The 25,403-nt window shown below is 36.3% G+C and overlaps 2 protein-coding genes across 3 annotated transcripts in view; one reads left to right on the top strand and one right to left on the bottom strand.

Moving 5' to 3' along the window:
- The window catches only part of LOC135198027 (uncharacterized), a 441,956-nt gene extending 421,761 nt beyond the window's left edge, over positions 1-20,195 (bottom strand). Inside the window, exon 1 of the mRNA XM_064225387.1 lies at positions 19,999-20,195. The gene's annotated coding sequence lies outside the window, so the exon portion shown is untranslated. The remainder of the gene's footprint in view (positions 1-19,998) is intronic.
- LOC135198026 (uncharacterized) overlaps positions 1-25,403 on the top strand; it is a 90,453-nt gene that overhangs the window by 50,187 nt on the left and 14,863 nt on the right. For both annotated transcript variants that reach the window (XM_064225385.1, XM_064225384.1), the window contains exons 2-7: positions 6,221-13,047; positions 14,035-14,184; positions 15,535-15,788; positions 21,301-21,430; positions 24,344-24,484; positions 25,146-25,257. In XM_064225385.1, coding sequence (XP_064081455.1) covers positions 6,221-13,047; positions 14,035-14,184; positions 15,535-15,788; positions 21,301-21,430; positions 24,344-24,484; positions 25,146-25,257 — 7,614 coding nt within the window. The remainder of the gene's footprint in view (positions 1-6,220; positions 13,048-14,034; positions 14,185-15,534; positions 15,789-21,300; positions 21,431-24,343; positions 24,485-25,145; positions 25,258-25,403) is intronic.

Raw genomic sequence — 25,403 nt, 5'->3', positions numbered from 1 at the left:
CGCACAAACACACAGAAACACATTTTCTTTGCTATGGAAGATTGGTCACTTGGCCAGGATCACCACCTTTCCCCTAAATCCCCTTCCATCCTTTCCCTTCACTCCCACCAGGACGGGACCCCGACTAGATTCACACCAAAGGCGTTTCATAACGGTAACGGGATCCAGGTAGAAAAAAAAAAAAAAGGAGCATAGAACAATTACACCTTTTGAAGATTGAAGAGGCGCTGTGTGTGTCGAGTTTCATGAATGAAAGCTATCATTCAGTGATAGAGAGTGACGGGAATGTGTTCCGGGGCTGAATACGAAAAACCCATTAGGGGACAGAGAAACCCCGTCGTGGATAAGTTGTGGTACTCGAAAAGTAAATATGCCAGCAGGAAAATGGTACCTAATACACGTTCCTCAAAAGTATCGTACCAAAGAGAAAATTCAAGAGGAAAAAGAATGAATTTCATGAATGAAAGATTTTATTCCGTGAAAAAGATACTGACGAGAATGAATTTCAGTAACTAAAGGGGAAAATATATGTATAAATAAATAGATAATAAATATATATATATATATATATATATGTATTATATATATAAATATATATACTATAATACATTTTTAAGACACGCTTTTATTAAAATGTACTAAAAAGTGAAATAAAATTTTTCTGAGACACGCTAGGATTTTGTTACTCTTATATTCATGTCTACAAAAATAAAAGCGTGGGCGCCAAACATAGAAGAAATGCTAAAAGAAAAGAAATAAATATTTTTTTATCTCTTGTAGCATTTCCTTCTACGTTTATTGCCCACGCTTTTATTTTTGTAGACATGATTAATTGTAAGAAAATCCTGGTATGTCAGTTAAAATATCTATTTTCCCATTTTTAGTGCATTTTAATAATAGCGTGTTTTAAAATACCTTTCTTTATATTTTTTATAGCTAACGAAATCGATATACTGTCGATCCAAAGAAGGTTTGAAAAACCTGTAGTTATTTACCCAGTCAAAGAAAGTTGTCAAAAACCAGAAGAGTTTCATACACATTCTGAGACAGATACTGTGAGAGGTCACGGCAAGGTCATAGAGGTCGCTGCTGACGTTCTGATCATGTAAGGTTGTATTGTCACCTGGATTGAGTAACCATGCCAAATTTCAAGTCCATTGGACGAAGGGAACAGGTCGAAAATTGAGTTATATGATTTGACCAAAAAAAAAAACCGACAAAAAAGCAAGCTCAATAAAATTGTATAAAATGTCATTTGGTGAGAGAGAAAGGTCGCTTAAATGAACGTGACTAATGTCATTCCATGACAGAGAAGACTAGCAAAAGCCTTGAGTTTAATGAATGGAAAATATCATTTAGTAACTAAGAAACCAGGAATAAATAGGGGCCTGGACGGTAAACATAGCTCATTTCAAGTTCATAAACTAAATTCTAATTGCATTCTATCAATGGCAACTTAAACACCAACACAATGTTGAATGTGCTAAGATTTAGAATTGTTGATCCCAGCCGCTCTCTTCAACTTCAATATTTCTTAATTAGAGAGAGAGAGAGAGAGAGAGAGAGAGAGAGAGAGAGAGAGAGAGAGAGAGAGAGAGAGAGAGAGAGAGATTCTCCCTAAGAATGTTAAATACTGGTAAATAAATTGCTATAAGAATCTGCAGCGCTTCATAACAATAACTTCCACTGAACCATAGTCGTTTACCTCCTAAAAATACTTGAGAATTGAGTCTTTAAAACAAACAAGGAAACGATAACAGTAGCACAAACAAAAATGAGAAACTTCCGCACTCTCAAATCTCGCAGGCTGACTGATACCACGTTCCTTTTCAAAATTACACGTTGGGACTCCTTTCCTACAGATTTTTGTCGCCAGGAATTCCCAGGAATTATCGTGAAGACGTTTGAGCAAATTGCACATGCCACAGGAAATACGCATGTTGGCGTAAAGACTGCATACACAAACAATTGCGTAGCAAGGGTCTTTTTACCTTGAAAACAAGAGAAATAAAGCTCTCCTAGGCGGGAAACGTCACAGAAATACGTACTTTACCATCATCATTCATGTTTTAACGTCAGTTTTGCATTGAGGAGTTAAACATCCAATCTATTTTAACAATACTAACATTTCCTGTTAAATTTTAGCTATAAATATACTATAAGAGGAGAAATAAGAAAGTTACCTGCAATATTTTCAAATCCAAAATGCAGTTATCTTTAAAAACAAAGTCTTTGGAAATGAACAACGGAACGCAGTTGACACAGTGAGAAGGGTACAGCAAACTCTTAAAAAGAAAAAAATGATTTAACTGGCCAAACTGGAAAAAAAATGTCCTCAACAACTGATGCTGAAGTAATTTACATGAAAGGTGTTATTTCTATTCTTCGCATAAATTTCATACCTATTAGCTTTTTATATTCTCTCTTTCTCTCTCTCATCACACAGAAACTGTACAGGCTAACTGAAGTTTATACTTCAGATTCTCCAGAGCGGAAGATTACACTTGAGTAATTACTCTACACCTACACCCTTTAATTTGAAGCGGTAAAGTCCTTAATGAGTTGACGATAAATATTTCCATTTACGCTTGGTGGGATTGTATGTGTTCAAGTCAACATGATGGTCTCGGTCACCACTGATCAAATGTGAGCACATAAGTGAACGCATATGCATGCATGTATGTGTGTATATATATTATATATATATATATATATATATATATATATATTATATATATCTATATATAATATATATATATCTATATATAATATATAATATATATATATATATTATTATATATATATTGTGTGTTTGCAAATGAAAGCGAAAAAATTTGGTGATAAATGTACAAATATATAAAATGAGTAAACAATGCACCGAAGTTTCTTCAGCGCAATCGCGTTTCCTGTACAGCCATGAAACTTTCAGCCACGGCCCGTTGGTGGCCTGTCCCACAGCGTTCCCAGATGCACGATTATGGCTATAGAGAACCTTAAACAGAATATAAACTTTTGAGGCTAGATGACTGAAATTTGACCTGTTTGATGATTGGAAGGCGGGGATGATCAATATACCAATTTGCAGCCCTCTAGCCTCAGTAGTTTTTGAGATCTGAGGGAAGACAGAAAAAGCCATCTCAATAGTTTACTTTTCCAGAAACTAAAGTGGTAAAAAAGTTAACAAAGGTGAATACTAAATGAACCGACGTATTTCGACATGGTTCTGTGATGTGGAAAGAATGAGCGATGGCAGTTTGATGGAAGGAGCACATCATTCAGAGATGTGTTGTGGGGGAAAGGAGAGAGGAACACCTACACAAGTCAGGGGCCATGGAATGAAATCGGCGTCTCAAAGGAAGGGTCTTAATATCCAGGTAGAGTAGGAATGCATGAAAGATAGAGGCGAATGACACAACAGTATGTAGGAGATTCAGCGAATTGCTGTTTAGCTTTCTGTGCAATCTATGAAGCCGTTAATGACGTGAGAGGTTTACTGAACAAGTGCTTCCAATATTCAGCAGTTAAAATAGGAAAGCGATGTGACCACTGCATTGTTTCTTTTCCTTTTGAGCCACACCCCCGATGACGGAAATAGGAAGATATTAAATATATATATATATATATATATATATATATATATATATATATAATCATATATATATATATATATATATATATATATATATATGTGTGTGTGTGTGTGTGTGTATCTATCTATCTATATATATATATATATATATATATATATATATATATATATATATATATATATATATATATATATATACTGCAGACGTCGATAAATTTCTAAAAATACAAGTAATAACTGTAGCTTTATCTTATCCTCATCCCCTTCAACACCGAAGCCGTCAGACCTTCCACAATATATATACGAATTACGTTATTAATTGACAGTGTCACTGATACCTTTCTATATTCGACCTCTAAACAGAAAAAGATATTCTCAAATGGAGAATATCTTACTTTACTGCTCAATAGTTCGAATGAAATTTTGAACACAGACAAAAAAAGAAAACTAGAGCCTCGCATAACAAAATAAATTAGAATTTTTCTAGATACGATACGACATATTCTAGTATATGATATTGCCCATAATAGTAATATTATATAAAAATAATAAGCGATAACCCAAAACACCATACAGTGTCATAAATGGCGTGTTAAAAAGTTTTCTACAGAATTCACTAATATTTTGACTGAATAGTTATATGAATTCTTAAATCAAATTATTATTATTATTATTATCATTGTAAATGTCACAGTCGGAAGCATGCTCATTTTAACTTCGTAAACAGAAGTTTACCTTTCTGATGGCTATCTAGCTGTTTACTCGTTCAAATGAGCACAACGCACTGGAAAAAAATAAATAAATAAAAATGTGCTGATCGCTTGGCGTGAAGGAGCCTGGAGGTGTTTACTCGTATCCTTCCAACGATAAATAAAACACGCCCAGGCCAAGGAACCGCAGTTGCAACTGCCGTGATTATTAAGCCATTACATCAAACATTTATTTGTTACTCTCTTTAACGGTCGAAGATGAATGTAAGCTGGTATATGTATTTAGATCATCAAAAATAAGAATAAAATCGGGAACTTCAGCAAAAAATTCACAGAATTCGCGGAGCATCTGTCCGCCGGTTAGTCATGATCATTAATAGCATAAGGATAAAGATGAGAGAGAGAGAGAGAGAGAGAGAGAGAGAGAGAGAGAGAGAGAGAGAGAGAGAGAGTTATTATAATTAGATTCATGCAGTTCTAGTTACATTTATTAAAAATGATGCATGTAATGTGAAATTATCCTCATATATAAATTATCCTCATATATTATATATATATATATATATATATATATATATATATATATATATATATATATATATAATATGATAGAGAGAGAGAGAGAGAGAGTTTTTCGAAAGATTCACAGGAGTTACAGGATGGGCCGCCCGAGGGTGTCTAATGCTTGGTTAATCAAGGATGACAGATCTGTACAGAGTGGATGACTTTAGGATGATGTACCCTTAGTCTTGTGATAAGTGTCTGTCCGTCGAGGTCCAACCCTGTCTGACATGACGTTCACCAAAATATATATAATTTAAATGTTAATGATATCACTGCATAACTGATAAATTATTATAGCGGTTATGTCTGATCATGAAAGAGACTGGTGTTGTATATAACCGAAAAATAATTAATACGGTGTGTCCAGACGAACTTCTGTCTAAACGTCAGAAAAAAAACATTCAAGCCAATACCACGAGTATTACCAAAATCTGAAATCGTCTCAATAAGAAAAATTTGTTACCAAAAAACCTGACAAATAACTAATTGCATATATCACACAGAAACCAATACAACAAGGACTGAAACGCACTTTCGTTGAAACTGAAAAACAAAGTAAATGTCTTCCTTCCTCCGGGGAACTTGCTCATCCATCCCAACACCTGCTGTTTAGACAGTCATGGTTGAGGAGGACGAGGAATCCATTGAGGCTTGAAGAAACACCTGCATCAAACCTTCCCCAAAAAAATTATTATCTCTTTCTCTTCTGTCCAATATGTTTCTGGTAGAAATTCTCGGCGCTATAAAAAAATTGGATTGCCACAAAATGCCCCGATACTCGTAACGCAGGCCTAAATTCTAAATCATTGGTACAAACTGCATTTCAACAAAATACAGTCGTGTTGAGACAATTACTGCAAATATATAGCAGTGTAACAAGTACTTGTTTGCAGGAATTAAACCTTGCTGTTAATACAGTAATTCCAAAAACATCAAAGCTATATCACAAAGTGACTTCTAAAGAACTAAAGACGAGCACAATGTCATTGAGCTCGAAATTGTAAGCTCGTCCCTTATCTAAAATATAAACAGCTAAATATTCATATGCATTCTGTCTTCAAATACTTCTATTCCTCAATACACACACACACACACACACACACCACACACACATATATATATATATATATATATATATATATATATATATATATACACACACACACATACTGAATATTCTGTAACATACACCATGTCATATATTTGCTACATTTTTGTAGTTGATATATGTCCCTTTGTAAACCAATTATAATTCTCTACTGGTTCACATACCTACTAACTCATCCATAAAACGAATATGAACAATAGTTAGTCCTACCAAGCAATAAAACCACTTTATTATTCTTTTCTTTTTCAGGGATATCGTTGAAATGTGGAGAAGACATCGTGATACACAGAGGGGAAAAGAAAGTCCTCCGATTTTGGAGTTCGGAAGATGAGCTCCTCAACGTTGATGTCTTGTCCAAGGCCAAAAACGACACGGAAACCGAGACCAGACCGTTCAGGCATGAGCAAGTCGAGGGAGGTGCAGTTACAGGAACTACTGGAGGCGTTTCAAACACTGCCCACGCTGGACAAAGTTACTCCTCAGGAACCATTTCAAGTAGTGTGGAAGGTGCCACTGAAAGTAACAAATTCAGAACAGACATTGAGACAAGCGATGCAGACGATGGTGTCAGGGAACAAAACAGTGGAAATGAGTTGTATTACTCCTTTAAGCCCAATGCAACTCATCAACAGGATGTGGTAAAAATAAGTGAAAGTGATCAGGAAGTTACTTCAACACCAGTATTTGACCAAACAGAAAAACCAACACAAAAAATTAATAAGCAAAGTAACGAAGAACTCACAGACTCCCCAACAGTTACTGAAATTAGTACACAAAACACTAATATGGAAGAACAAAGCGGCAATGACAAATTAGGAGATGAACCGCCAGAAATTCTTGATAATGCCCACAACAGCGATGATGGACTGCCAACGTTTACAGAGATCATACCTAGTAACATATATGATAGTGACACTAAAAGCAAAGTCACAGAAAATGAAAATACAGAAAGTCATGATAATCAAGAGCATGTGGAAAATCACACAACTTTTCCAGAAGATAACCAGGAGAGTGGCACTGAGGGTGCAAGAACTTCGGCCCCAGACATCACAGGTTATTTGGAAATTGATACCAAACCAAATGTCTCCTCTCTACATAGAAATGAAAGCCATGATACTCAAGATGATAAGCTGCAAGTATCTCCACAAGCATCTAAAGTAAATAATTACCTAATAGGTAGTCATGCACAAAATGATTCAGATAACCCACATTTCGATTCAATTGACAATGATGACAATAAAGTGGTATATAATACAACAACTGATCCATTGACTGACCAAAGACAAGAGCAGGGCAATTTAGGAAATGTGTTACCAGAAATTCTTGATGGCATTCCAACAAAGAATAAAACAAATCAAGCTCATAACATACCCACAAAGACAGTAAGTATGCCTAGTGATGCGCATAAAATAGGAGGCGAAAACAATGTTACAAACATGGAACAAACAGACGGTATTCCATTTAATACAAATGCAGGCGAGGGTATTAAAGGCGTCAAAAACAAAGAATCTGAGCAAAATTTCACAACTTTTTCAGATAACAATAAAAAAAGTGACAATAGGGATTCAGGAACCCCAATAGTCGGTACCAAAAGTGTTGTAGAATCTGTTACCAGTCCAAATGTTTTATCTTTACACAAAAATGAAAGCCATGCAACCCAAGAAGATAAACATCCAGGCTCCCCACAAAGCCTTGGAGACGATAACAGTCACAAATATCACCATGCAGAAGGCCACACACAAAGTGATCTAAACAGTCCACATCTTGACTATGCTGATGATGATGATGTTGGGGAACTCACTACACTTGGCCCATGGACTAAACTAAGGCAGCCACAGGAGAAAGTAAAAGATAAAGTGATGCCTCATCAGATCCAAGACCAACAACAAAATGAACAGCAAGGGACTGCTGGATTAATCCTTAGCCCAAATACCGAGATTCCCGATTTACTCACAACTGCAAAGTCTTTCACATCAGTACCCCATGAAAAACCTGTGAGCGATACTCTGTTTCTCGAACCTGAAGCCAGTGAAACAACAACTTTATTCTATAGAAGAATTTTTGAGGACAAACTTTTCCAGACTACAGAGTCATATGTAGAATACACTACAGCTGCTGAGGAATCAATGATGACAACAACTGGCATATCCATAGAGGGGTTAACACAAAAAACTGACCACTCAAGCCTCAGCGATCTTGACTCACCAAGTGAGATGTCAACAGTATTTCCAGTTGATAGCGATGCAAATGACATGGAAAAGCCGTCCTTGATTAACAAAAACATACCTCAGTCAGAAGATGAACATGATGATATGACAACACAAAAAGATATCTTTTCCCATTATTCCACCGGTAGACCAATTCCTATTACTGAGTCTGTGTCAGGAGTATATGATGAAAAGTTACAGGAAGACCTTGAAAATATTATCATTACTAATATCCTACAGACTTCTACTGACAAACCAGATGAGGCTGCTGAATATGGAACAGAAATAATAGGTACAACTGACCAAAAGCCTAAACAGCCTACAGAGAATACCTTGAAAATAAAAATGGGTGACCCATTAGTATCTGAGAATACATTGTACAGAATGGATGAACTTGGAATTCTAATTGAAGAGAGCACTACATACAATATCAACGAGGATAGTTACAATGATGAATCACTAGTGGTAACTACTGAATCTATATCCCAGACCACTGATATCACAACTACTCCAGTAAATGATAAAACTAAAGACACTCGGAAGCCAGCAATTTCCAAAGATGCAGCAAATGAAAATGAAGAGTCTGTTACAGAGATTAAAACAGATGTGCCAGTCACAGAAAGGAATAGTATTGATCATGATGATAACCTTCCAAAGGTAACAATAAAGGAAAATGAATCAGTTGCTGGTACTATAAATGAAAACAGTTTAACATCTGGAATCTCATCACAAAACAACAGAGAGAGTGGTAACAGTTTCCTAGAAACAACAGTTAGAAGTTCATTGAATAACATGCAAAATAATGAATCAACGGCAACTAAGAATGCTGATAATAAAGTCACAGAAACCATTGTCAAGGTTAACAAGGAAGCAGATAAAATACAAAATGAAAATAGCAAATTACATGATAATAAAGATGAAATTCAAGACACTGGAAAAACCAATGCAGGACAAAACACCAAGAAAAATCAAGCAGAAAGTGATACTGAGACAATTCCTTCTACAACAAGTAGTTACCTATTTGGAAACAATTCATACATCACCTTAACACCTGAAACATTTATGCATAGTTCTGAAAGTGACACTAATACAATTATTCCCACAACAAGTAGCTATTTATTCGGAAACAATTCCTATATCAATTTAACAAGTAACGGGAGTGCATCCATTTCTGGAAATAACACGGTTCATGCTCACAAAAATGAGATGATAAATCCTATAATAATCACCAACAAGAACTCCGATACTGAATCTGAAAATAATGGATCTAAACATGACAGTTCACACAGCCTTCAACATTCTGATACATCTATAACTGATGATGAATCTACTATTTCCTCATATATGACAACTGACAAACCCAAAACTACCACTGAGATGGACATCTTTGCTTCGATTATAGAACGCTGGACTGAGGTCCTTGAAAAGATGCCAGATGACACTAATGTTTCTACTGATGATCTGGTTATTAACGTTTCTGAATTATTAGATGCAAAGTCAGAATCTCCCATAGAACCAACAGAGGAGAGCTATGAAAAAGCATCTGAAGAGTTATCTCCTGAACACACAGATCCTCTGCTACCTGCTAAAAGTGACAGCATAAATGATAATGATGGTACAGGCATAACAGAAAAAGATTTCGCAGGTCAATTTTTAGTGCCAAATTCCCAGACCATGGCAGGTTTTATGGATACAAGTCTTATGCATAAGCCAGAATTATCTTTTACTATGCAGGATACATCAATTCCTTCCACAGAACCAAATTATGAAATTCAAACTTCCACAGAAAAAACTGACATGACTACAGACGGTCAAAAAGAGCGTGTAGTTGGCCTTACAACCTCTGAGCAGTCAAAGGAGCCTAAGGATAACCTCGTCATAACAGAAAATTCTTATCAACTAACAACAGAATCAGGTGCAACCACATTCTCTACAGTAATCCCAGATCAAGTAGAGATAGCTACAATGCTCATAGCAAATGATCAAATGCCTGTGCTAATATCCCCAATTTCTGGAAAAAGTCCTCATATTTTAACAACAATGGCATCACCCAATGAAGATTCAGTCAAAGCAGATAACCCTGAGATCAAATCAACCACTATAATCCCATTAAGCGATGAATTGGAAGAGATTTCTGATGAAGACATCGTTGCTGATAGACTTTTGACTGGTAAACCTATCCAGGAACTAACTACTACTTCTCCATTAGAAATAATTACTGAAAGGGAGATGGAAACAAATGGTACCACAACAGCATTCACCATCCCTCTATTAGTATTGAAAAACCAAGCAATGCTTGATAACTTACTGAATGGCCAAGTGAAGAATGGTGGAAGTCAAGTAGTTATTAAAGAGCAAGGAAGCAAAGTAGCTATAAGCTCTCCATCTCAAAATGATGCCTTACATCACCATGCATCCACGCAGGAAACAAAATCAGATGCATTTGCTACATCACATTCTACAACAATTAATGAATATGATCAATATACAACTGATGTTCCAGCCAAAGAGACAACAGAAACTGCACTTCAAGAGAATTCACAAATTCCAACTGAGGAAATTAGGGAACTGCATGAAAAAATTAGCAGTACTTTCGTGACAACATCCCAAACATTCCTCCAAACAACACTAGATGAAATACATGAACAAAACATTGGTTATACGACAGACAATCCTACCACAGTAGATGATACCAGCAATATTAGAAGTGCATTAAATGAATATCTAAATATTGAAAATCTACTTTCAAGAAACTCCAACAGCTCTTCAGGTCTGTCTGAGAATACTTTTTACCCTGATGTCGAGGAATCATATAACAACAATGAAGATGCAATCAAAAACACTGCTACAACCAACATTCCTGATATATCTACAGACGAATCAACTGAATCATTCTTTAATGAGTTGGTCCATACTAAAGCTAACACAGCTAGCCCTTATTCTTTGGCACCTACCAGTACAAACGTTGTCAATTTAGAAGATGAATCTACTAAGAGCAAAGTAGATTTGATGCATTCTACAGCCTCTTTAGATGAGTCAACTATTTCATCTGCATATAATCATGAATCACAAAACATGCTATCAACAGAACATCAACAAGTTGACAACTTGATTGGAAATTATAGAACTACAACAATACAAAGTAACACAGAAGAAATTCCCAACACTTCCAATTTTGCAACAATTATAATCCCTTCTTCCATTGTCAATGGACTGCATGGTGGACATATAAAAAATGATCACATTCACCCAAAAACAGAAGCTTCAGTGACAGTAGTAAATATAGTTGACCATACAACAGAAGCATCAGTTACAGTAGTAAATATAGTTGACCATACAACAGAAGCATCAGTTACAGAAATTACTGAAATGGACCCTATGACAGAAGTAGCAGTTACAACAGCAACTAGACTGCTACAGAATGAGAGCATTTCCAGCCCCCAGCATTCAGGAGTAATCAGCCGTAAGGAGGATGAAGGACAAACAGACTATGGCAGCAGTTCACCTTTCTTCATACGATTACCAGGAAGTCCTGATCCAGTACCAGTTTATATCCAGTACGAACCTGTTGAAATAAACTATGTTCCCACTCATGGCGAAGAACTTGATATAGGTTACAGAGACACCTTGAAAAATGATGATGAATTGGAAATTACCAATCTTTTCAGGGATAACATCGATCTTGTAAACTCAGTAAGAGAATACGAAAATTCATCAGCAGAGATAGACAGTGGGGGTTATGAATCTTTTCCCAATATTAGTCAAAATGGAGAGCAATTAGCCAATGAAACAGATTACTTTGCATTAAATACAACCATTTCCTCTGCAAGAGAAAATGGCACACAGACTTTGTACAGTGAAACAGTGGCATCTTCTCATTCTGACAGTATCCATAATATAACACACGACACAACAGCCAACATAAACAATCAGCATGATGAACACCTGGTTTCTGATAAAGGTGACGATTCTGATTACTTTAAGCCAAACAAGCCCATTCTAAAACGTCCAGATCCCTTCTTCGTAATGGAGGCCCCTAAGCTTGGAAATGAAGAAGAAGTCAAAGTTGAGAATCCCTATCAGCCAGAGGGAAATAATAGCTATTCAAAGGTTAAAATTAATCAAAATGAAGACAGATATTCAGTTGATGTTTCAAGTCAGTATGGCTTTGCAAGTTCTGCTAATAAAGAGAGGCAACCGGGAACAGTAGAGGATGTTCCACTTGGAATTAATAAAGAAATTCTTTATCCAGGGGACTACTACCTCCATGACTCGTATACTGATGTTAATTTAAAATTGCTCAGGAATCCGGTGTTCAACCTAAGACCAAAAGTAAATACACCCTCACCAGAAGATCTTCTGAGCCCTCAATATACACCATTTCCAATTACTACAAATCCACCTCGCCATAAACTAACAGCTTCCCCCATAACTGCATTGCCGCTAGTTACATCCATCATGTCTTCCTCAGCGAACCCTGAGAATTCCATTTCAACTGAGGAACCAACAGTGACTACACAAAGACATCCACCTAGTATAGAGTATTCTCCCATACCTGCAGTAGACTTTGATGACACTTATGCACTATCATACAACCCTGACTACGCCTTTGGTAATGAAGAGTCTATCATAGCACCATATGTAAACCAGTTTAAGGGAAACTTTGGAAACCAGGAAGAAACGGATAAACAGTTCTTAGAAAAGAAAGGACAAATAGATAGTGCAAACCCTTATTTATCAGACCCTTATATAGCACAAGATACAGAAGTTCATGCAAGTCAGGATATCTCTCCTGATGACTCTAAGGGAAATCCAGTGCCTACGGACAACTTGCCAATTCCATCAGACCAATTTATGGCTCATAAACAGGTGAGTTTAAAAGGAAAACCTTTGATGCTGTACGATTCATAAACAGCCGATTTTTGTTACTGGAAAATTTCCGATGTTTTATGGTTTATTAACAGGTGAGTTTTATTGGAAAAAATTATCACGCTTCATGGATTATAGACAAGTGAGTTCTACTGAAAAAACTATATACTTTCTATGGCTCATACACAGGCGAATTCTTGGAAAAATCCATGATAGCCTAAGGCTTATAAACATGTGGACTGTACGGCTCATAAACAGGTGAGTTTTGATTAAAAAAATGATAATATTCTATGAGTCATAAACAGGTGTTCTGCTGAAAAAACCTGTCTTAAAAACAAGTAAGTTCCATGAAATATCTTGTGATGTTTATCAATAACATACTTTCTGACACAAATGCAATAGATAATTAGAACCTGAAAACTTCATTACACAAGCGTTTTGATGAATTTACTTTTTCCTAGAATTTCTATATTATTATAACTCACATACCTGCTACTCCAGCGTGAAGTTATCTGTTCTTTTCAAGTACCATTTTTGCACATCACAATTAGTTACTGATTTCATGCCTGCTTCAATTTTTTACGCAAAAACCCGTGTTGATATAAAGCCACAACTTTCACGTCTCCCAAGATCATAACACTAGGAAATCCGATCTCTAAATTTTTTACCCTAGCACAAAATTCTATGTCATCTTGTTATGAAACATTAATTTCACTTAATAAAATGAATCTGATACTGTCGTTTTTCTGTTCTGCTATTAAAGTATTGTTGCACATAGTTAGCTAAAGCAAAAATAATAATAACCAAAAAGACGTTGAAAGTTATGTGTTGAGGGTGCTCTAGTTTGCAAGCTTATAACGTAGTTCTTCCTCAGCATATTTAAAAAATAAAAAATAAAACTTTCCAAAAAAAAAAAAAAGTTTCGAAGAGTTTAGTCTTACTCCAGCTGTTTTCCAACAGTATATAACAAAAAACTTCTAATTACAGGTATGGGCATTCCCCCAATCGCGCGAGGACCCAGCGTACTTAACAAGCGACACTTACAATCCGGAGAAGACTAGCGGAACGCAGTACTTGGCTTTCCATTCCCCCCTCGACTTTCCAGGCATCGATCCAGCATACTTCAGTTCCAGAAAAGTAAGTCCATGAAATAAGGTCGTAAAATGATTGCGTAATGACTTCCTAAACTTCTGAAATGTTGTGAAAGTTCGACATACCCACCCAAATAAGTATTTCAAATCGGAAAAAAAAACGTATATGATCCTGTCGTGGAGATCATTCTACAGGTACCATCGAGAACCGAAGGGCAAAACCATTTATAAACTTTGTAAATAATTTATCAGCATTGCAAAGACTAGCAAACAAATATAAAGAAGAAGTATGAAGAAAAAGAAACCAAAATAAGAAATAAATCACAAGAAAACAAAATAACAATAGACATGAAATAAAATATATGAGTGAATGCAGAAGAAATGAATATCTCATCCAACAAGGTAAACACTTACTGCGTCAAATCAGATATTCAAAATTGACCCATCATTATCATTTTTATACTAAGACATGGATGTCGAACAGAGCCTTATTGATCAGTTGGACAGGTGACAACCAAAAAAGGTCAACCTCCGTCGGGACAGAAATCAGTGCATACATCAATGGTCATCCCTAAGGGAATTGCTGAAAACCGTAAGAGTAACACCTTCTGGTGCCACTCCCTCTAACAGAGGAAGGAAGAGGGCTTATAATGATATATTTTATATATATATATCTATTATTTAGATATATATATAATATATAATATAATATATATTAATATATATATATATAGATATATATATATATATATATACATACTATATATATATATATATATGATATATATATATATATATATGGCCCCCTCAACAGACACTCAAAAGGACTTCGATGCTCTCTGGGTTCCCGCAGATTTTCTGAGTAAAGACCGGTAAGCTCTAAAGACATTAAAGAGCATGAATATGAATGTGTTGTTCTTGACCTTCCGGTAACAGTGGACTTTGTCCATCCCCGCCGCTCTTAAAATAAATCATCTCAAGTTGGTACCTTTTTTAGACATAATTCAAAATGGAGCACCTCAGTCATGTCATAAACTAAAGCTAACTATTATATATATATATATATATATATATATATATATATATATATATATATATATATATACATATATATATACATATTTATGCATATGTGTGTGTATGTATAACAATATTGTATATATATATATATATATATATATATATATATAATATATATATATATATATATATATATATATATATATATATATATATATATATATATATATATATATATATGTATGTTCACGCAGCCAGACAAACACAATCATTGAGATAAACAAAAAGATATGATTCCTACGGCACAGAATGACGAATGATCATATTACTACGAGGGATTTATGAACCAACAGACTCAGTCCTAAAATTTTTCCAGGTACCAGCACCGGAATCGTCGCATAATACGGATGCATCACCAGGGAAGTACGACGACCAGGTAATCCTCGACTTGAACAGGGAGTGGTCGAGGCCATCTTACGAGGATGACGTGGCAGGGGCAGATGACGAGGTGCTGGGAGAAGCGCTGCCAACGGATCAAGAATACTTTCAACTGCCTCCAAGCACCGGGCACGGGAACGGCACTTCACCCGAGACTCAACACGACGTAGTCTTCGGACCGCAGTTTTTCACGTAGGTTTTGTGGAAAAAGCAGTTAATATGTATGTATGAATGTATGTATGTATGTATGTATGTATGTATATATATATATATATATATATATATATATATATATGTGTGTGTGTGTGTGTGTGTGTGTGTGTGTGTGTGTGTGCACGCGCATTAGTTTCTAGGCATACGTATATAGACACAAACATAATCTAAATACATATGCATATGAGTGCACTTTACGGAATAAAACTCAGTAAAATAAAAAGATAAAATACTAAAAAGATGCAATACGCAAAACACTTCAGAGGGGGAAAAAAGGACCTCTCCTTACATATTCATGTCCCATCAATTAGCAGAAAGTATAAAATAAAATATAAGAATCTAAGCACGTCACTCTCTAGGCGATCCTCCCTTAATAAAAGATTTTATAATACTAGGCACCAGGACACCCCCACCCTCCCCCACAAAACATCTTGTCACTTGACCGGGTGAACGGACCCAAGAGCTCTCCTCCATATGGTATTACATCCTACGCTCTTTACAACAAAACACTGTGTAGTCCCTCTCTCTCCCTGACCACATGGACTCACAACCAACTGAATTCATGTCCGGTTCCTACCACTCCTGTCATTACCATGATCACTGCATCCCTCTCTGCAACATGTTTTTCACTTCTTTTTTTTCTATTTCATTGGTGGTTTATATTTTCATGTATAATCTAGATAGTCAGTTAATTGGTTCAAACTAGCTTTGTTGTCTAGTTTTTGATTCATCGATGCATTACGCTGTGGGTTCACCTGACTAACATTTTACCTGCAAATGATTAATTGATATCATAATGAAGACGTCGTTGTAGCTGAACAGGTCATCAACGGGGACCGTTTTGACGAGCTTTCAACCTCCTCGACCTTTTTCATTGTCATGCTTTTCTTACATTTCATTCTTAAAGCTTCATTGTCTACGGGAAAAAGTCCCAAAAATTACCTATTTCAGCCTAGCCCGAGTCATCCTCACACTTTTTCCTTGCAAACAGCTACGACTCCCGCTATGTATTTTACATTCACCCTGTAACCTCTCTGCAATCTTCGCCTTCTAGGCGACATTAGGCACTCTAACCTTAGTGACAGCTAGCATTCAATTATACTTTGTTTGTATGGTGTCTCTGATGTATATTCGATACTTAACCTATATCTTTTACTCAGGTTCCAGATACAGGCAATAACTGCGGTGGATATAATGTCCTAATCTCCCTTACATACAACCTTGAACAAACATAAGTAAAGAGAGAGAGAGAGAGGGGGGAGGTTGGAGGACTGCGCCAGCTTCGGAGCAGCACTTATATCTCTCTTTCACATTAACACTGTAATCCTCAAGTTTTTCAAGTGTGAGGACGCTTAACTTTCCAGCGGTGTCTGAAAACGTTTATTAATCAGTCGTACAAATCATAAGCAAGCTTTTCGATGTCTAAAGTCCTAAGAGAGAATGGCAATACTTTGCAAACACTAATAAATAAATAATCAAATAAATAGGTAAAGTATTAAAGCGGGCGAAACAAATATTTAGTTACCTATACACTTCACAGTGGCTTAGGAATTGTGGTTGAAATACATGGAATAGCTTTTCTGTTCCAGTCTTCCCTTTAGGTCTGTACTTTATAAGGCAAACACGCATGTCATGATGAGAGAGAAAATTTGACTAGTAAACCTATCTTTACTTACAGTTTCGAGATCAAAATAAGTTGTGTAATATCCAGGTATTAGGGCTACTCATTCCAGTTGCTGAGTCTACTTTTGGTCATTAGCAATTTTTACATTTAACATTACGGGAAACAGTCATCTTACATGTAAGTAAAAAGAAAAATAAATAAAAAAAACACCTAATCAAAACAAAAACAAATACTGCACACAATATCATCCCGGCCGTAGATCATGCTGATAAATTGTTTAAATAAAGCCTTCGACAATAATAATTTAACCTACTTTACAATTTTTCAAGTGAATTGCAATTATTTGGTTATTCTCTGAAAGTCTGTCATCCAGTGTGGAAACGGAACGTCTCTGAACCATAAGTTATGCTACTCAAACTGTTTTTATACTGTACCAGTGACAGTAAGCTTGCAATGCCAGTCAACAATAAATACACCATTCAATCAATGAGTAATTTTACAACATTCTTTCGGTTCGATAACAGGCATGGTTAAAAATAAAGTAGGTTACATGAAACGGAGCCCCTATACATACTATTCGTGTACTACATACGATGAAAGTGAAACTGAACATTCTAGATTAACCTCACTTCCCAAGAGTAAACTATCGATCAGTCATGACTTCCGCACTACATCGGCGATGTTTTCTGTTTTTACGCTAACAAGGAGCGTTTTCCGAATGGCCAATAACCGGTTAGGGACATAAAATAAACTTAGCTGAGTATAGTTTGATAATAATATCTAAGATGCTAACGTTGAAGCGCTAAAGGCCGCCACTAACGTTCAGCTATGCCTGTACAATGATAACTGCGCAGTCCAACTGTGCAGGCAAATCTTCGCCACTAATGATACAGGCCTTTTCCTCAGTCCTCCGTAGCATCCATGGCGTCACCACACAATGCTCTGGCTGTAATTGACTTGCTGACATCATAAAAATCTCACAAACGTCAAGTAAGACGTCCAGTGAAAGATTGGTTGATGGAAACGAATTAAATACTCCCATATGAAATTGTTAAGAGTTTAAACTTGGCCCCGCGGACTTTCATAATGTTTATTGAATATTTTATGAATGAATGAAGGAGTTCCATGGAAAGATTATTCAAGTTCGTATAATCGTTTGCTTTCGTTTCAAAGTTGACATATATAAGCCTAATATTTTTTTGTCTATTTCGTTAAAAGGGTTAATACGGATTCGTTTACGTTTAAAAATTGACTTTCTTATGACGCGTTACAATGAATGAAAGTTTTTCGTTTACTACTGTCTTCCTGTGTTTCATTAGTGTGATTAGTCTAATTTCATTTCAAAGCGAACTTCCCTGAGGTGTACGCAATGAAAAAACATACATAGTTCAATACTGTTTGATTTTGTTTCATCAGAAAGCAGAATATTATTTTGTTCTAATTTTAAAAACGAATTACATACATGGTGCATAATCATGAAAAGACGAATATGCTGGGGCTATTCTTTTTTCTACATTATTTTGTCATAATAAATATTTATTCTCATTAAAAACTGCCTTGTATATATGGTTTATAACCACGAATACACATACATAGCCTTAATCTGTTTAACAGCCTTTGGGTTTTACTTGCCAAAGCAAAGTCTCATTCATATCGAGGGTTTCAATGAAATCTACAAGACATTCAAGAATGATGCTGTCACTTTCAGCCTTCATTATACACTATTATTTGTCCCGTGAAAAATTGCAAAATCAAAAATATATATTCTGACTTCCGTATCAGTTATTCAAAACAGGTAAATCCAATATAATATTATCCTCAATTTAGGTATAAACACTTTTCAATTCAATAAATCCCAGCTCAATGTTCTTTATTTGTAGATGTTATCTGTCCGCGGACTGACAGCCAACTGAGCCAATAAAGTTGCCTCTACCACATTAACGTTGCAATGCGCATGCGCAGCCGTTTGGCCTCATGCTCGTTGATTGAGATGACAGATGAGCTATTTATTTGACCAGGCCGCCTGCGCAGGCCAGAAAAACTGTGCAGGTTTTCCACACTAACGTTCAGTTATAACTGCACAGTCCAACTGTGCTATTATAACTGCGCAAGCATAACTGAACGTTAGTGGCGGCCTTAACACACTGCAACCTAAAACTAGGCCTACTTCAAGGGTAAAACTCTCAAAAGTCAACGGCATTCTGGAAAAAGGTCTGATCGACAAATAATAAATAACACAATCAGTGCTAATTGATTAAGTAGCTCAATAAGTTATAGCACTGAGAGTAGAATGTAACTGATCAAATGGTGCCAGAACAAGGCTAGCTTAGCCTAGTCTACAAGGAACCAATGGCTCCTACACCTAATGGATTCATTTGCTGCAATTTTCAAGTTTTCACATCATTCACATTTGTCTTACAATTTCCTTATCATTTTTTGTAAAGTGAGGAAAGATTGCACAACATGAGGTTATTATAGGTCTAGTTGCCTCCCAGTTGACATTGGGGTATCTTGAATGGACAACGGAGGTGAAAAAATTTCTGGAAAACGCAAGTGAACACTTACCATGATAATCAGACGAATACCAGTTGTTCCTTAAGTAATCTGTTACGTAAGCAATCCTGGACTGCTTAGACGTATCGATATATCTTTTGAATTTCCAAAACCTTCATAAAAATCACAAAAGACATCGAAACGCTCAAATGATCACATCGTAAACAGAATACACCACTTTCGTGTTGGCGAAAGTGGCAACTGATATGGTGGAAGACGCGGGATTTTTTAACTGTGCGGAAGGTTCCATGTTAAGATCTGGTCAAAAGATTATTTGAGTTAATCTTCTGTTTTTCACTGTTGCTACAGACTATTCATCCATAAATGATATGTAACATTTTTATGAAATGGTGTAATATTAGTGAAAGTGGCTGGGGAGGATTTGTCAGAGGATTAACGAACGAGGCATCGTATGATGTACGATAATTTCGTTTACTTTCGTACCTGCTAATATAATCGCACGCAAGATCTATAGACCTTGCTCGTAAGTAATACATTTGTCTTGTCTCATCGAGTCGAATATTTCGTTGATAACGAGATCCAGCAATAGGGTTATCCTAGTTACATGAAACTATACCTTGTCAGTTTATATATATATATATATATATATATATATATATATATATATATATATATATATATATATATATATATATATAAAGGTTTTTGCCACGGAGGAAAATAAAAGGCGAGGGAGCCAAGAACTTTCGGTCTAGTACGACCCTTTAGTAAAGGGTCGTACTAGACCGAAAGTTCTTGGCTCTCTCGCCTTGCATTTTTCCTCCGTGGCAAAAACTTTTATTTATACATAGTATTGCGTTTTATATACGTACTTCGTGATCAATTTATTCATATATATATATATATATATATATATATATATATATATATATTATATATTATTATTATTATTACCATAATGCCCCTCTTAATTTCTCGAATTCTTCACACTTTTTAGTACAATTGTTACTACAAAGCATTTCGTAGGTCCAACTGCAAAAATATAAAGTAATTCTGGGACATCATAATTACTTCATATTCTTGCATTGGTTCACCTAGTTCTGATAATCTGGATGCAGGTTCGAATCCAACTGAGGATATCAGAATTACTTAATTTTCTTGGATTTGGATGTACTACTATGTAGTACAATAACAGTACGTGTGTGTGTTCTGGAGAGGGCAACATTCATTCGGGTGAGCATTTCAGAAATACTTCCCTTGAATACTTAAGAACTTATCAGGGTTCCTTACGACAATGCCTAGCCGTTACAGACTTACAAATCTACTGTTCTCATGCAATACGTCTCCCCGCAGGTACCTAAACAGCCTGCCGTATGCACTCCTGCGCAAGTTCTTGGATCCAACCATCCCAGGAGAGGGTGAGAGGCTCAAACGGTCAGCCCCTGTTGAAGGAGAACAGATCTTCTGCGAATGGAACATAAGGGTGAGTGTATGTCTGCAAAAGATGTGGACAAGGCATTAGACTCGGGTCTAAAAGGTACATTACAATCAAAGGTTGATGCAGGTCTCTTGGGTTTGAAATTTGGGTCTACTTGAAAAATTTGCAGCTGAAATCTCGAAAGTTATTTTCTTGGTACATCGGTAAGGGATATAATGAAGTTGTTTCTCCAAGTATTGTTTCAGAAATCTGTCTTTACTTTAGTATAAAATGCTTTTATAATTTCTGTAAATACACCGTCACTTATTATTATTTTTTCAATTACTGGATGTCATACATGATGTTATTTGAATTTCAAAGGGAGCTATTGGGGTATCCATATATATATATATATATATATATATATATATATATATATATATATATATACGAGCTACAAAAAAAATGTCTTTAATATCTAATTCGCTCTACCTCGTTAATTAATTATTTCATATATGCTTTAAACCGAAGGGGAATTTTTTCTCGATAATAGATTTACCTGTACTTGGGCGCGAACGCAGGTTACAATTATAAATCCGGAAACGTCAGTGGAAGCGGTACCACCCCAACCGGCGAGAGGCTTAAAAGGTATATGTCATCTCTCACCTCAAATACTTTCTCGCGCTGAAGTTTATTCGTTGGTTTGGAGACAACATCAACCCGCCCCTCGACTCCGTAGTTAAGTAGCGCGTTTTGACCCACACGTAGGCTTTTACATAGTCATATCACATTACCGTGATTCATATATATATCGAGCTACAATGTCCTTTAATATCTAATTCGCTCTACCTCGGAATTAATATATTTTCATATATGCTTTAACCGAAGGGGGAATTTTTTCTCGATATAGATTTACCTGTACTTGGGCGCGAACGCAGGTACATATAAATCAGGAACGTCAGTGGGAAGCGGTACCCCCACAACCAACCGCGAGAGCTTAAAAGGTATATGTCATCTCTCCCACCCAAATCACTTTCTTTTCTCGCGCTGAAGTATTTCGTTGGTTTGGAGACAACATCAACCCGCCTCGACTCCGGTAGTTAGTAGCGCTTTTGACAACACGTAGCATTTTACATAAGTCATAATCACTACCGTGATTCATATACATATATCGGCTACAATGTCCTTTTAATATCTAATTCGCTCTACCCTCGGAATTAATATATTTTCATATATGCTTAAACCGAAGGGGAATTTTTTCTCGATAATAGATTTACCTGTACGTGGGCGCGAACGCAGGTACATTATAAATCCAGGAACGTCAGTGGAAGCGGTACCCACCCCCACCCGCGAGAGGCTTAAAAGGTATATGTCATCTCTCACGCTCAAATACTTTCTCGCGCTGAAGTATTCGTTGGTTTGGAGACACATCAATACCCGCCTCGACTCCGGTAGTTAAGTAGCGCTTTTGACAACACTAGCATTTTACTAAGTCATATCACATTCACCGTGATTCATATACATATATCGAGCTACAATGTCCTTTAATATCTAATTCGCTCTACCTCGGAATTATATACTTTTCATATATGCTTAACCGAAGGGGAATTTTTTCTCGATAATAGATTTACCTGTACTTGGGCGCGAACGCAGGTACATTATAAATCCAGGAACGTCAGTGGAAGCGGTAACCACCCAACCGCGAGAGGCTTAAAGTATATGTCTCTCTCACCTTCAAATACTTTCTTCGCTCTGGAAGTATTCGTTGGTTTGGAGGACAACATCAACCCGCCTCGACTCCGTAGTTAAGTAGCGCTTTATGGCAACACGAGCATTTTACATAAGTCATATCCAACATTACCGTGAATCATCTACCTATATCGAGCTACAATGCCTTTAATATCATAATTCGCTCTACCTCGGAATTAATATATTTTCATATATGCTTAACCGACATTGTAGCTCGATATATGTATATGAATCACGGTAATGTGATATGACTTATGTAAAATGCTACGTGTTGTCAAAAGCGCTACTTAACTACCGGAGTCGAGGCGGGTTGATGTTGTCTCCAAACCAACGAATACTTCAGCGCGAGAAAGTATTTGAGGTGAGAGATGACATATACCTTTTAAGCCTCTCGCGGTTGGGTGGTACCGCTTCCACTGACGTTCCTGGATTTATAATGTACCTGCGTTCGCGCCCAAGTACAGGTAAATCTATTATCGAGAAAAAATTCCCCTTCGGTTAAGCATATATGAAAATATATTAATTCCGAGGTAGAGCGAATTAGATATTAAAGGACATTGTAGCTCGATATATGTATATGAATCACGGTAATGTGATATGACTTATGTAAAATGCTACGTGTTGTCAAAAGCGCTACTTAACTACCGGAGTCGAGGCGGGTTGATGTTGTCTCCAAACCAACGAATACTTCAGCGCGAGAAAGTATTTGAGGTGAGAGATGACATATACCTTTTAAGCCTCTCGCGGTTGGGTGGTACCGCTTCCACTGACGTTCCTGGATTTATAATGTACCTGCGTTCGCGCCCAAGTACAGGTAAATCTATTATCGAGAAAAAATTCCCCTTCGGTTAAGCATATATGAAAATATATTAATTCCGAGGTAGAGCGAATTAGATATTAAAGGACATTGTAGCTCGATATATGTATATGAATCACGGTAATGTGATATGACTTATATATATATATACATACAACATACATACATCGAGCTACAAATTTCCTTTAATATCTAATTCTCTCTACCTCGGAATTAATAAATTTTCATATATGTATAGATCAGGTAATGTGATATGACTCATATATATATATATATATATATATATATATATATATATATATATATATATATATATATATATATACGCATGAGGGCATTTATTTTCAAGAAACTGGCTCATCTTTTTATCATTATCTTACGTGCTAGATTTCATCTTCACTATCCTTTTCCAGACGGAACCAGGACTCTACCTGTTGATGACCCTCCACAACCTCTCGGCGGCCTACACCGTTGACTGTCATGGCGCCTACATCGAGGTTGAGAGAGAGAACAATGGGTACGATGCTAGATGGTGTGGCAACAGAGTTGGGCAGGTATGGATCTGTAAGCCATGCTATTTGAATAAAATATTTTCAAAATTGTAAATATGCCAAGGGATAATCACTGCTATGAGGGTAAGAATTACGGATGACTAAGGGCAACCGTCAGTATTTGGTGAATCTAATTGTGCAACACATTGGCCACAAATTTCTACTCCATTTCATATTACGTAAAATTTACTTTCAGTTGGAAAAATACAAGTATTCGGACAAATTAAATATGGCTGAGTTTAATTTTGTTTTTAATATCTATCAATTTAGCAAACCACACAAAACACATAAAATCAAAACCTGTAGGTTCCATTAATAAGTTAAGGTTAAACTTGTGTTTAACCAGTAGTTATAATGAATCAAACTGATTTTATTTTGCTTGATAACTAAGTATAAGTCAACTGCTAGACTCAAATTCACATAATTGAGATTCTTTTTAAAAGCATGAGCCCTTACCCAACCTCTCTCTCTCTCTCTCTCTCTCTCTCTCTCTCTCTCTCTCTCTCTCTCTCTCTTCCTCTCTCTCTCCTCTCTCTCTATCATCCATCTTCTCCTCATGCTCTCTCTCTTCGTGGGTCTTCTCTCTCTCTCTCTCTCTCTCTCTCTCTCTCTCTCTCTCTCTCTCTCTCTCTAAGTAATATTTATACCTTTTTTTATTTTTTAGGCTGGAACTCGTCCACACGTAATATTCGCCAAGACTGAAGTTCGAATAACAGTGTACGATGACGGCAGGGGAAACAAAGTCATGCCCACCGGGTTCGAGGCGGATATAGAAGGTTAGGTTTTCTATATTACAGAGACGGGCCGGATCCCGTGATAACTTTGTGTGGAAAGATGTTACAAAAAAACAAGAAAAAAAAGCAACTAGAGGCATGGTGTGGACCTCTGGCCTAGGCAAATAAACCAACGACAAATTTTCTTC

The sequence above is a fragment of the Macrobrachium nipponense genome, chromosome 21 (genome assembly GCF_015104395.2).
Source record: "Macrobrachium nipponense isolate FS-2020 chromosome 21, ASM1510439v2, whole genome shotgun sequence".
Taxonomy (NCBI): domain Eukaryota; kingdom Metazoa; phylum Arthropoda; class Malacostraca; order Decapoda; family Palaemonidae; genus Macrobrachium; species Macrobrachium nipponense.
Note: the sequence above shows the minus strand (reverse complement) of the source record. Positions and strands in the feature narration are given on the sequence as shown.